We start from the raw sequence: 14414 nt of genomic DNA on the forward strand, positions 1-14414 counted from the left end.
CATCCCTGTCCTGGTATGCATGGCACCCCTCATCCCTGTCCTGGTATGCATGGCACCCCTCATCCCTGTCCTGGTATGCATGGCACCCCTCATCCCTGTCCTGGTATGCATGGCACCCCTCATCCCTGTCCTGGTATGCATGGCACCCCTCATCCCTGTCCTGGTATGCATGGCACCGCTCATTCCTGTCCTGGTATGCATGGCACCCCTCATCCCTGTCCTGGTATGCATGGTCCCCCTAATCCCCATCATGCTGCACATAAAAAAAATAAACACTCCTACTCCTTTCTTCTCTCCTCCAGCGCTGCATCCTGTCTGCCATGCGCGGCTCACATGGAGAGATCAGCTGCCGGAAGTCACTGCTCCCCACGCCGGGACTGTGTGCGCGGGGAGCAGTGACTTCATTCTCCTTTATAGCCGGCACACAGCGGAGCCTGCGGCTCCTGCTGCTGCCAGCTATCGCGTGTGCCTGCTCATTAAAGGGCATGAATATTCACCCCCTCCCCATACCCATGGGCATGGAGAGAGGTTGAATATTCATGCCCTTTAACAGCGGGCACAGGCGATTCCAGCAGGAGCTGCGCTGCGTCTACACTGTGTGCCGCTATTAAGGAGCATGAATATTCAGTGCTCCCACGCACCTTGGGCGTGGGAAGCTGTGAATATTCATTTTCTTTAGCAGCGGGGACAGTGTAGGCTGCAGCAGGCGGCTGCTGCCTCCTGTGCCCCGCTCCTCCGCGGCTACCGCTCCCCCTCCCCACACACATCATATATATATACCCCTTCCTCCCCCAACATTCGGAGTATAAGGGTATATGCCCTTTAAGATGACACCCGGCGTATAAGACGACTCCTGACTTTTGAGAAGATTTTCAGGGGTTAAAAAGTCATCTTATACGCCGGAAAATACGGTACTTGATTTGTTTAATGATGTACAGTGGTCTGATTCTTGGTCTTAGCTCACATGTGATGTAGTGTCATTGTACACTAGCATTCCTCACCATGTAGCTATTTCTGTTTTTAGTTTTTTTGTTGACACATAATTATTTTATGTTTAACAAGATTTTTTTTCTCCAGAACAATGGAGTTTCCATGGGGGCTAAATTTCCCCATCTGTTGCTAATTTGGTGATGGCGTGGAGGGAGGAATGCTTTGTATACAATGTTCAGAATCCCTTCAGTAAATCTATTGTCACTTATTCTAGATTTATAGATGACATATTAATTATTTGGAGTGGACCAACATCAGATATTCCCTCTTTTTGCAGTATCTAAATAACAATCAATTCAATTTATGGTTCACGAGTGTCAGTAACAACAGATGTATCACCTTTTTAGATCTGGAACTAACTGGAGAGCCCAATTTACCTATTAACCCCTTTCTGACGTGTGACCTAATAGTACGTCATGGTCACCTGGGCCGATTGTACCAATAACGTACTAATAGGTCATATGGCAATCGCGCCCGCACACAGGCGGTGCGGGGTGATTGCCGCCGGGTGTCAGCTGTGACCAGGGAGCGGTACTGCATCGTTCCTGGCACATTAACCCCCTCAATGCTGTGATCAAAGTCTATCGCAGCATTGCGGGGGCAAGGGGAGGTGATCGCGATACTCACCTCTCCTGCCAGCCTCCGCGGCTTCCCTTATGTTGTCATGACGACCCGATGTCGTCATGACAACATCTGGGTCACCAGACAGCAGGAAGATATTTTGGTCATGCGCAGTGCATGACCAAAGTATCATCTGCAGCGCTGACAGCCTGTATAGCACAGGGATGGTGCTCCATCCCTGTGCTATACAGGCGATCAGAATAAAAAAAGTGAAAGTCCCATAGTGGGACAAAGAATAAAAGTCCAAAAAGTGTTAAAAAATGAAAAAAAAATTGTAAAAATATATAAAAAAATAAAAAAAATAATCTACCAAAAATAAAAATATAATGTACCCATCAATAAATATTATTATGAAAAACAAAAACAATAAAAGTACACATATTTGATATTGCCGTGTCCAGAACAACCTGACCTAAAGAACTGTCCCACTAGTTAACCCCTTTAGTGAACACGGTAAAAAAATAAAATAAAAAACGAAGCAAAAATCAATGCTTTATCATCATACGCCAAACAAAAAATGGAATAACACGCGATCAAAAGACAAATATAAATAAATTTTTGTCCCGCAAAAAAGAAGCCACCATACAACTCCATCAGCCGAAAAATAAAAAAGTTATAGCTCTCAGAATAAAGCGATGCAAAAAAATATTTTTTTCTATTAAATGGCTTTTATTGTGTAAAAGCGCCAAAACATAGAAAAACGATATAAATGTGGTACCGCTGTAAACGTACTGACCCGAAGAATAAAGCTACCTTATCAATTTTATCACAAGCGGAACAGCATAAAAAAAAAACCCATAAAAACAATTACGGAATTGCTGTTTTTTGTTTATTCTGCATCCCAAAAATCAGAATGGAAAAAAATGTTAAGTGCCTGAAAATGATACCAATAAAAACGTCAACTCGTCCCACAAAAAACAAGCTGTCACATGACTCTGTCGGCCAAAATATGGAAAAATTATCTCAAAATATGGCAATGCAAAAACTAGATTTTACAAAGAAATGCGTCTTTTAGTGTGTGACAGCTGTCAATCATAAAAACCCGATATGATTCTGGTATGGCTGTAATCGCACCGACCTGAACAATAAAGTAGTCTAATCACTTATACTGCACGAGGAATGGCATAAAAAATAAACTCTAGGGTTAGGGTTGTGTTAGGGTTAGGATTGGGGTTAGTGTTGGGCTAGGGTTAGAGTTGGGCTAGGGTTGGGCTAGGGTTAGGGTTGGGCTAGGGTTGGGCAAGGGTTAGGGTTGGGGTTAGGGTTGGGCTAGGGTTAGGATTGGGTTAGGGTTGGGGTTAGGGTTGGGATTAGGGTTGGGATTTTTTTCAAAAGTAAAAAAAAAGATGACGATATGGCGACTAGTATTGAGCGCAAGTGCTCGCTACTTGAGTTTGCATCGGGTGCTCAGGTATGCACTGAGTATCACGGGTGCTCAAGTGACATGCTCGAGTCTCCGCCCCATATGCTTCGTGGCCAAAAAAATCTCGCAGGAATTGCCTGCCATGCACGAGCGATCCCCACATGGTTTTTTTGGGTGTCTAATAACCGTGAAACATGCGAGCGGGGACTCGAGCATGTCAATCGAGCATGCGCGATACATGGTGCATACCCGAGTACCCGATGCAAACTCAAGCAGCGAGCACTTGCGCTCAAGACTAATGACAACTTATTCAGTATGATGACGTACTGTTATTAAATTCTGTGTCGTACCTCTGGGTTCAAAATGTTCACTATACCCCTTGATCAAATCCTTGATGGGTGTAGTTTCCAAAATGTGGTCACTTGTGGGGGGTTTCCACTATTTAGGCACATCAGGGGCTCTACAAAAGCGACATGGCGTCCGCTCTCAATTCCAGCCAATTTTGCTTTCAAAAAGTCACACAGTGCTCCTTCCCTTATGAACTCTGCCGTGCGCCCAAACACTGTATTTTTCCCACATATGGGGTATTGGCGTACTAAGGAGAAATTGCACAACAGTTTTTGTGGTCCATTTTCTCCTCTTACCCTTGTGAAAATAAAAAAATTGGGGCTAAAACATCATTTTTGTGGAAAAAGTTTGATTTTTTTTATTTTTACGGCTCCATGTCATAAACTTCTGTAAAGCACTTGGGGGATCAGGGTGCTTGCCGCACATCTAGATAAGTTCCCTGAGGGGTCTAGTTTCCAAAATGGTGTCACTTGTTGGGGTTTTCCACTGTTTAGGCACATCAGGGGCACATCCGCTAATTATTCAAGCAAATTTTACATTCAAAAAGTCAAATGGCGCTCCTTCCCTTCCGAACCCTGCCGTGCGCCCAAACAGTGATTTTCCCCCACATATGGGGTATCTGCTTACTCAGGAGAAATTGCACAACAAATTGTATGGTGCAATTTCTCCTGTTACCCTCGTGAAAATGCAAAATTGGAGGCTGAAAAACATTTTTGTTGCAAAAATGTGAACATTTTATTTTTACTGCTCAATGTTCTAAACTTCTGTAAAGCACCTGGGGGTTCAAGGTGCTCACCACACATCTAGATAAGTTCCCTGAGGTGTCTAGTTTCCAAAATGGTGTCACTTGTGGGGGGTTTCCACTGTTTAGGCACATCAGTGGCTCCCCAAATGCAGCAAGGCGTCCGCTAATTATTCAAGCAAATTTTACAATCAAAAAGTCAAATGGTGCACCTACCCTTCCGAACCCTGCCGTGCACCTAAACAGGGGTTTTTCCCAACGTATGGGGTATCTGCGTGCTCAGAGGAAATTGCACAACAAATTTTGGGGTCCATTTTTTCCTGTTACCTCTGCAAAAATGAAAAAAAAAATTGGGTCTAAAGTAACATTTTTGTGAAAAAAGTTAAATGTTAATTTTTTTTTTCCACATTCCAAAAATTCCTGTGAAGCACTCAAAGGGTTAATAAACTTCTTGAATGTGGTTTTGAGCACCTTGAGGGCTGCAGTTTTTAAAATGGTGTCACTTTTGGGTATTTTCTGTCATAAAGGCCCCTCAAAGTAACTTCAAATGTGATGTGGTCCCTTAAAAAAATAGTTTTGTAAATTTTGTTGGAAAAATGAGAAATCTCTGGTCAACTATTAACCCTTATAGCTCCCTAAGAGAAAACAATTTTGGTTACAAAATTGTGCTGATGTAAATGTAATGTTATTTAGTAACTATTTTGTGTGACATATCTCTCTGATTTAAGGGCATAAAAATTCAAATTTTGAAAATTTTCTAAATTTTCGCCAAATTTCCGTTTTTTTCACAAATAAATGCAAGTGATATCAAAGATTTTACAACAGTCATGAAGTACAATATCTCACGAAAAAACATTCTCAGAATCAGGGGGATCCATTGAAGCGTTGCAGAGTAATTACCTCATAAAGTGACAGTGGTCAGAATTGTAAAAATTGGCCTGGTCATTAACGTGCAAACCACCCTTGGGGGTAAAGGGGTTAAAAGTATTGGAAACCAACTTCAGGTAATACAATCCTGCAGGCACATAGTTTTCATCCTCCTCACATTATCAGAGCGATTCCGGTCGGAGAACTGACTATAGCCAAAAGGAATTGTAGTGATGAAATTTCGTTTAAAAAAGAATCTGTGATAATCAATTACAGACTAAAATCCAGAAATGATCCAACCTGGTCCTTAGATCGCGCAACCAAAATAGTGTCCACGAAATCCAGAAATAATCTAATCTCCAAATATAAAAACAGAAGGGTTAAATCTGATTCACATTGTACTATACCCACTTTAGTCCTCACATACAGTACCTTTTTTTTAGCTGTCTCTAACATAATCAAACGCCGATCGTGTTGTATATATTTTATGATGCACTATTTGGAACTTAAAATACATTGGTTCTACCACTAGAAAATTAAAGACACGAATTAGGGAACACCTGTATGCTTAGAGGGGTGATCTAGATCATAGCATGTCCAATGCCTCTAAACATTTCATCAATAGTCCCAATAAATCAACTGGTAGCTTCTCTGTATCTTCCATCGAGCACATTCCAAAACATGTTCGGAGCAGCAATAGAGCAATCACACTGCGTAACAGGGAAGCTTACTGGATATTCGCTCTGAACCCCAGAGTTAGGAAAGATATCATGTTACTCTAGTAAAGTAAATTCCTTTTGGTATGGTTTAATTCACTTAAAATGTTTTGTCTTAAATCACCTTCCTTTTTTATTTATGTATATATATATACACTGCTCAAAAAAATAAAGGAAACACTTAAATAACAGAATATAACTCCAAGTAAATCAAACTTCTGTGAAATCAAACTGTCCACTTAGGAAGCAACACTGATTGACAATCAATTTCACATGCTATTGTGCAAATGGAATAGACAATAGATGCAAATTAATGTCAATTATCAAGACACATTCAATAAAGGAGTGTTTCTGCAGGTGGGGTCCACAGACCACATCTCAGTACCAATGCTTTCTGGCTCATGTTTTGGTCACTTTTGAATGTTGGTTGTGCTTTCACACTCGTGGTGGCATGAGACGGACTCTACAACCCACAGAAGTTTCTCAGGTAGTGCAGCTCATCCAGGATGGCACATCAATGCGAGCTGTGGCCAGGTTTGCTGTGTCTGTCAGCGTAGTGTCCAGAGGCTGGAGGCGCTACCAGGAGACAGGCCAGTACACCAGGAGACGTGGAGGGGGCCGTAGGAGGGCAACAACCCAGCAGCAGGACTGCTAACTCCGCCTTTGTGCAAGGAGGAACAGGAAGAGCACTGCTAGAGCCCTGCAAAATAACCTCCAGCAGGCCACAAATGTGCATGTATCTGCACAAACGGTTAGAAACCGACTCCATGAGGGTGGTATGAGGGCCCGACGTCCACAGATGGGGGTTGTGCTCACAGCCCAACACCGTGCAGGGCACTTGGCATTTGACACAGATCACCAGGATTGGCAGAGTCACCACTGGCGCCATGTGCTCTTCACAGATGAAAGCTGATTCACACTGAGCACATGTGCCAGACGTGACAGAGTCTGGAGATGCCGTGGAGAGCGATCTGCTGCCTGCAACATCCTTCAGCATGACCGGTTTGGCAGTGGGTCAGTAATGGTGTGGGGTGGCATTTCTTTGGAGGGCCGCACAGCCCTCCATGTGCTCGCCAGAGGTAGCCTGACTGCCATTAGGTACCGAGGTGAGATCCTCAGACCCCTTGTGAGACCATATGCTGGTGCGGTTGGCCCGGGGTTCCTCCTAATGCAGAACAATGACAGACCTCATGTGGCTGGAGTGTGTCAGCAGTTCCTGCAAGATGAATGCATTGATGCTATAGACTGGCCCGCCCGTTCCCCAGACCTGAATCCGATTGAGTACATCTGGGACATCATGTCTCGCTCTATCGTTGCACCACAGACTGTCCAGGAGTTGGCGGATGCTTTAGTCCAGGTCTGGGAGGAGATCCCACAGGAGACCATCTGCAACCTCATCAGGAGCATGCCCAGGCATTGTAGGGAGGTCATACAGGCACGTGGAGGCCACACACAATACTGAGCCTCATTTTGACTTGTTTTAAGGACATTACATCAAAGTTGGATCAGCCTGTAGTGTGTTTTTCCACTTTAATTTTGGGGGTGACTCCAAATCCAGGCCTCCATTGGTTAATAAATTTGATTTCCATTGATGATTTTTGTGTGATTTTGTTGTCAGCACATTCAACTTTGTACAGAACAAAGTATTCAATGAGAATATTTCAATCATTCAGATCTAGGATGTATTAGTTGAGTGTTCCCTTTATTTTTTGAGCAGTGTATATTATCTAGAATATAATTGTACAAGCGTCCCTCTGTATGAAGCCTTTATAGACTGCGCAAGCGTGACATGCTTGCGCAGGCTGGCTCCAGACAGAAGAACGCATGAGCCGTTACAGGTAAAAGGAGGGTATGGCGCCAGAGATCGCACTTACATACTTACTTGACCGGGAGGAGCTTTGCCGCGGTGCCTCTCTTTTTGCCAGAGACCGGAGCAGGAGTGAAGGCGTCGGAATCGGCGCATGCGCGTAGCTCTATCCGGCGCCATTTTACTGAAGACACATTTACAGTGTGTCTTCAGCAAAATGGCGCCGACAGCGCGGTATGTGCACGCGTGTACTCCGGCGCTGCACTGCTCCCCCGACCTCCGGCAGAACAGGACACAGCAGCGCTGGAGCACAGGGAAGAAAGGTGAGTATAAGTGTTATTTTTTTGTATGTGTGCAGCGTGAAAGGGATGAGGGGGTGCCATACATACCAGGATTGGGAGGTGAGGAGGCCACACATACCAGGATTGGGGGATGAGCGGGCCACACATACCAGGATTGGGGGATGATGGGGCCACACATACCAGGATTGGGGGTGAGGGGACCATGCATACCAGGATTGGGGGATGAGGGGTACCATGCATACCAGGATTGGGGGATGAGGGGTACCATGCATACCAGAATTGGGGGGTGAGGGGACCATGCATACCAGGATTGGGGGGTTAGGGGGGCCATGCATACCAGGATTGAGGATGAGGGGTACCATGCATACCGGGATAGAAATGCGGGGTACCATGCATACCAGGATGATGGATGGGGTGCCATGCATACCAGGATGAGGGGTACCATGCATACCAGAATAGGGATGAGGGGTACCATGTATACCAGAATAGGAATATGTGGTGCCAAGCATACCAGGATTGGGGGATGAGGAGTGCCATGCATACCAGGATAGGGATGAGGGGGCCTTACATACCAGGTTTGGGGATGAGGGGTGGCATACATACCAGGATAGGGATGAGGGGTACCATGCATACCAGGATGAGGGGCACCATACATACCAGGATAGGGATGAGGGATGGGGTACCATGCACACCAGGATAAGGCTGAGGGGGCCATGCATACCAGGAATGGGTATGAGGGAGCCATGCATACCAGGATGACGGGAGCCATGCATGCCAGGATTGTGATGAGGGGTGGCCATGCATACCAGGATTAGAGGATGAGGAGAGCCATGCGTATCAGGATTGGAGGTGAGGGGTGCCATGAATACCAGGATAGGGATGAGGGATGGGGTACCATGCACACCAGGATAAGGCTGAGGGGGCCATGCATACCAGGAATGGGTATGAGGGAGCCATGCATACCAGGATAGGGATGAGGGCAGCACATAACAGGATGGGGGAACAGGATTGGGGCGCACAAATACCAGGATGGGGGCAGCACAAATACCAGGATGGGGGCAGCACATACTGTTAAGGGAGGGCAACGGCCCTTCACGGTTGACCAAATGAGTGTTAAATTATTATGGTGATTGCGCAATCCAACAGGGAACCAGACTGAGACAGTGTGCTCTGTATGGGAGTATTCAGAGAATCTCTGATCCCGCTTATTTTTCTTAGCATTTTATATTGTTTTGAGTTAATTAATGTCCAATCATCTACAGCCGTACTACAGTACTACAGGCTTGAACTAATGTTAGTACAATTATTACGGAAACACATATATGGTCATATTATCGTTAGTTCGAAGCACGCTGGAAATTTACAAGGTCAATCCTGTTGCAGCTACACATGTGAAGGATTGTAAGCTGCCATTAAATCCCTTCATATCTTCACAACCAGTATAAGGCATGCAAAAAACCTCCGCATTATTAGTATAAGGAAGACAACTCCTTAAAAGGCAATACCACAGACATAAGGCTGAATGACTATACTTGCTATATCCATTGGAAAGCTACTAAGGATCTTTCATGATATGGACTCACACTGAACCTACAACACATAAGAAGTAAATTGTTCTCACCATATCTTTCACCTTAGTATGCTATTTTTGTTCTATTTAGCACCCTTATTTACATTATTTAATCTGTGATACAGCCATCATTTTCCTACAAGGTACTTTTAAAATTTTCAGGTGTTGGTAGCAATTTAATCAGGTTGCTGCTTTTAAGCAGTTGTGTTTGGTTTATGGCATTAAAGTTATCTTCATTATACTAATAATGCAGAGATTTTTTACTTTCAGATGTCTCCCCATTCATCCATCCATTGATTCATCTCATCATCCATGTCATTGAGGTTGGGTAGGAAATAATCTTTATTGCCATTGGTGGTATCATGGTACTTTGTGTATTACTTCTATTCCCTGCAGTGTCCTGTATAGGAGATTATGCTGGGCCTGTGTATGACACGAGGAGTAGGGGCGGTTTAGGCGGAGTTACAGGTCTGTGCTCACTGCTGGCTTGTAGCCCAGCACAAGGAATAATGGGATAAGTAGTAAGAAGTGAGCGGAGGATTCTGAAGAGGAAGTGATTCCTATGACAAAAGAGCTGCTGCCAGATCACAGGAAGCAAGGCAGAAAGACATAAAACAACATGAAACTTAAAAGAAAAGGTATATGGAAATCTTTATGGGCATTATCCTTAAAGAAGTTGTCCACTACTTGGACAACCCCTTCTCATACCCCACGCTTGACCCGTGTTATGACACATGAGCCTGGCGCCCAATTAGCGCTGGCGTCACTGTCCCCGCCTTCATACGGTTAAGTAATTAACAGAAAGTAAGGGACGCGGCTGCTCTCATTTCCGGATTGGGACTCAGGCTCATGTATCATAACAACCGCACAAGAGCCCCGGGAATGCGAGTGCTGACACTGCTGGGACGGCATCAGCATGGGAGGGGAGTAAAAATAAAAAAGCTTAATTGGCACCAAACATTTAGATCAAGAAGGGGTTGTCCTAGTAGTGGAAAACCCCTTTCAGAATTTATGGTAAAATTAGTAACTGAGTCAGGGTAGAGGACAACTTCTTTAAGTTCACAAAACCCTGTTCATTACAGAGTGACTTATTGGCATAAGTCTCGACACAAAATCATAAATGACAATGTTGATATTTGTTATGTGTTTTGCTCAGCACAAAACAATTACAACACCTACCATATTTTCTACTTTTCTCTTCCAGTGTAATTGTGAAAAAAGATTCAAGTTTTCTCAGCTTCTTTGTAATTAAAGAAAACCTGAAGTCCTAAAATGGTAAGTAAAAGAAGTTCTCTTCTGAGTTACTCCTAGAGCATTACAATTATTTTTTTTTACCTCATTTATTGTCATTTTTTATTTTTGTTACAGGCAGATGAAAATGAAAACAGTCTGGAGGAGGTAAGGACTAATTTTATCACCAAAGTTCTATAATTCACTAAAAAACCAACTTTCTAAGGTCCTGCGAGATAAATACACATGGCATGTGTTACCTGTTGTAAGATGTAGGATCCCTACAACTATCCCTAGTACATAGCTGTAGGCATTTCCTTGGGTGCAAGCACTAAATGCCCCCATACACTTTATACTAAAATTGGTTGAACCCACCGATATTGGTAGGATCAACCGACAGTATAGTGTGTACAGAGGCACCCTACTCTCCCCCTAAAGATGATGTTGAGAAATAAAAGGATACAGCCGTTAGAGTTTATACTGCCTATACCTTTGTTTGATGCAGTGATAAGACTACTTGCTGCGGATCTCTCATAGAGAACACTTTCTTCTCCCTCCACCATCAATATCCTCCACTTCAGTGCAGTACACCGTGCTCCTTCCTGGTCAGAGCAAGATTCTACTTAGTCTTCCAGGACCGGTGTGACACTGAGTCTGTAGCTCACTTCTTGCTATCTGCCTACGGACATCATGCCTCTGTCAGCTCTATTTATGCTACAGCAGGTACTCACTGAACGTGAATAATCTTTGTTAGTATGTTAGCCACATGGGTCAATGTGTGTCGCTATGATTTCCTTTCCTGTCTCTGCACTCCAGATGTTAGATGGCAATCTTCTATAGCACTGTTCTGAACTTTAATCTTTTATTCCCAGTCGCTGCACACTTCCCACTTGTGGCCAACTGACTAACAAGAGCTTTTACCTCCTTCGAGATCTATCCATTAATAACTGTAACCAGGACCTAGTTTCCTAAAAATGCCCATGTAACTCCTCCCCACCTGGGCTGATACTGTTAACCCTTCCTAGACTAACACATTGCTGCAGCGCACTAAGTAAAATTACATTTAAAACAAATGCATCACACGCAAAGATAAGTTTTACAGTAAGTCTTCAGAAGGGGTGCCTACGCTTCTTCCACACCTTTACAACAAGATCAGATTCACTGACATTACTTGTAATGTAGGCGCAATCTAAAAAGTGCTGTGAATCCCCAACCTAAAAGTCCAAATATTTGCCAACTGGGTCTCTATAGCATTTTCCATAGGATAGATGCTAGGATACAGAAACATCGCTCTAATCTTTCTAAGTAGGTTGTACCCTGTTTTCTAGAAATCACGTTCCCAAATACAAGAAAATAAGGCTGCTGTGATATTACCATTTCCCCCAACATAGTTCAAAAATGGACTGAATTATAAATCTATTGCTTTTAGTCATTGTGAGTGAAATAAAATGATACCATATTGTACTGAATCTTCCTTTTCATTTTCTCTTCATTTTTTTAATAGCTGTATGGCGCTATTGAAAACCTAAGAGGAAGTTTGACCGATTTGCTGAATACTATAGAAGATTGCCCCAAAGAACTGTTAACAATCGCTGATGATTTGGATGAATTTCACAGAGGAGCCACCATTGCCAGTGTCACGGGAAGCTCAGTTGCAATTGCTGGAGGCATTACCACCATTGTAGGCCTTGTTTTGGCCCCATTTACAGCAGGGGTATCTCTGATTGTCAGTGGTATCGGGGCCGGTGTTGCTGCAGCTGGAGGAATTACAGGGGCTTCGGCTTCTATTGCTGATACTGTAAATATGAAAAATCAATGCAGCCGGGTAGATGAGATTGTAAAGGCAATTAATAGAGAGATGGATGAGTTTAAAAAGGCTTCAAAAACGTTGGATTCATTAATTACTGAGATCATGTCTACGCAAAAAGTAGCAGATGTTCCTGATGCAGCCAGGGTTGGGGGGAGAGGTGTATATGCTGCATTTGAGTTTGGCAGATTGATTCAGCTGGGCAAGGTGTCAGCCGCTGCGGCTCAAGGGGTCCAGATAGCAGCTCGGGGGGCCCAGGTATTTGGAGTGATTTCAGGGGTTTTGGCAGGATTGTTTATATTCTTTGATGCCTTTTTCGTTGCCAAGGGAGCAATAGACATACACCGTGGGAGTAAGACAGAGCAGGCTGCGCAAATCAGAGAATGTGCTGAGGAGATTAAAAAGTTACTTCAAGATTTACAAAAGTTAGATGAGGATTTGGGGCCATAGAATAATACCACATGATGAGGAGATGCCTTCAGAAAGGTTTCATACAGCAGAATACTAATTATTTCTGGATGAGCACCATCATTATAAAACTTCAATGCAGAATTTGGGTGTAGTTAGAGCACCCTCCAAAAAAAATAAAACATGTTGGAGGCAGATTTAAGCATGGCATACAAAGGCCGAAGAACTTTATTGCAATCAATAAACAACTGGCTTCATGTGGATCACGTTACTGCATTACAGATTGCTATTGGAGACCTCAACATTGTACTTGTCTCTGTCACCAGAAATTCACAGAAAAGAAAACAAAGGGGAAGAAGCCAACAATGGGAGAAACTCAAACCTTGAAATTCATCCGGTCGGCTAATATTTGAATTGTTGTTTTAAGTGTGATAACCTTTGTGAGAAACAGCTTGTTCAAAGCGATTCACCATGGAAGGATATGTATCCAATGTTCTCATTTATAGGAATTTTTCACGGAAATATTTTTTGGTGTTTCTGATATCTTCCTGTGATATCCATTCTATTTCTTTCATTAATTAAAGTTTAAAGTGAGGCTGACAACTGATACTTGCTGCCCAAACTATGAGCAGCATGTATCAGACCCTGGATGTATTCTGTCGCCCCAGGGGAGATTATGGGGGGGGGACTCGGTACCTGGGCCTTTACCTTGTTGTAGGATGTCACGGCAGTCGGCTCCCGGGCCCGTACTCTGGGGTCTCTCTTGAAAAGGGGCTTTGTCACTTGATAGAACGAATAACATATTTGTCTCGTGACGCCACCTGTGGTTTCTGGTAATAGGTACCAGCGCTGCTGCAGACCTCTGGGGCAGTTGATAGGGCAGCTGAGTTGGAACGGTTCCCCACAGGTGGAGCGGGCCCCAGGGCAGTGTAGAATAGATTGTGATGCTGGGACTTGTGGTGCAGGAGAGATGGCACAGCGGAAATAACTGACAGAGGCAGGGGAGTGCAGTCATCCAAGTTTACTCACATTTCTTTTTAGGTTCCTCAGGTACACTGTACGGATGTCAGCCTCTCGCGTCGCACTGCGTCCGCCAGATAGGGGTTCAGCACTCTCTCAAGTATATCAGAGGCACGTAACGGGACCCCACTTTTGTATGTTCCTTTCTTGACTGACTTCCCACTCTGGGTCTTCTCCCTCCTGCCCTGCGCCTCGCAACAAAGTCCCGAACGGGTACTCTAATCTTTCTAAGTAGGTTGTACCCTGTTTTCTAGAAATCACGTTCCCAAATACAAGAAAATAAGGCTGCTGTGATATTACCATTTCCCCCAACATTGTTCATAAATGGTCTTAATTATAAATCTATTGCTTTTAGTCATTGGGAGTGAAATAAAATGATACCATATTGTACTAAATCTTCCTTTTCAGTTTCTCTTCATTTTTTTAATAGCTATATGGCGCTATTGAAAACCTAAGAGGAAGTTTGACTGATTTGCTGAACACTATAGAAGATTGCCCCAAAGAACTGTTAACAATCGCTGATGATTTGGATGAATTTCACAGAGGAGCCACCATGTTTCATTAATTAAAGTTTAAAGTGAGGCTGACAACTGATACTTGCTGCCCAAACTATGGGCAGCATG

General features: G+C 43.7%; 1 protein-coding gene across 7 annotated transcripts in view; it reads left to right on the forward strand.

Moving 5' to 3' along the window:
• Positions 1-14186, forward strand: part of LOC141258989 (apolipoprotein L3-like) — a 28872-nt gene extending 14686 nt beyond the window's left edge. For 4 of the 7 annotated variants that reach the window (XM_073674340.1, XM_073674341.1, XM_073674346.1 and 1 more), the window contains 3 exons: positions 10531-10601; positions 10695-10724; positions 12061-14186. In XM_073674340.1, the coding sequence (XP_073530441.1) occupies positions 10599-10601; positions 10695-10724; positions 12061-12813 (786 nt within the window). In that variant the 5' untranslated portion in view covers positions 10531-10598 and the 3' untranslated portion in view covers positions 12814-14186. Of the gene's footprint in view, positions 1-9596; positions 9655-9738; positions 9965-10530; positions 10602-10694; positions 10725-12060 lie in introns of those variants that run through there. The other 3 variants (XM_073674342.1, XM_073674343.1, XM_073674344.1) reach the window with 3 other exon arrangements.
• The last annotated feature ends 228 nt before the right edge of the window (positions 14187-14414 follow it).

Source organism: Phyllobates terribilis, unplaced genomic scaffold, assembly GCF_046119375.1.
Source record: "Phyllobates terribilis strain yellow unplaced genomic scaffold, ASM4611937v1 Scaffold_3__8_contigs__length_932513732, whole genome shotgun sequence".
In the NCBI taxonomy this organism is placed as follows: Eukaryota; Metazoa; Chordata; class Amphibia; order Anura; family Dendrobatidae; genus Phyllobates; species Phyllobates terribilis.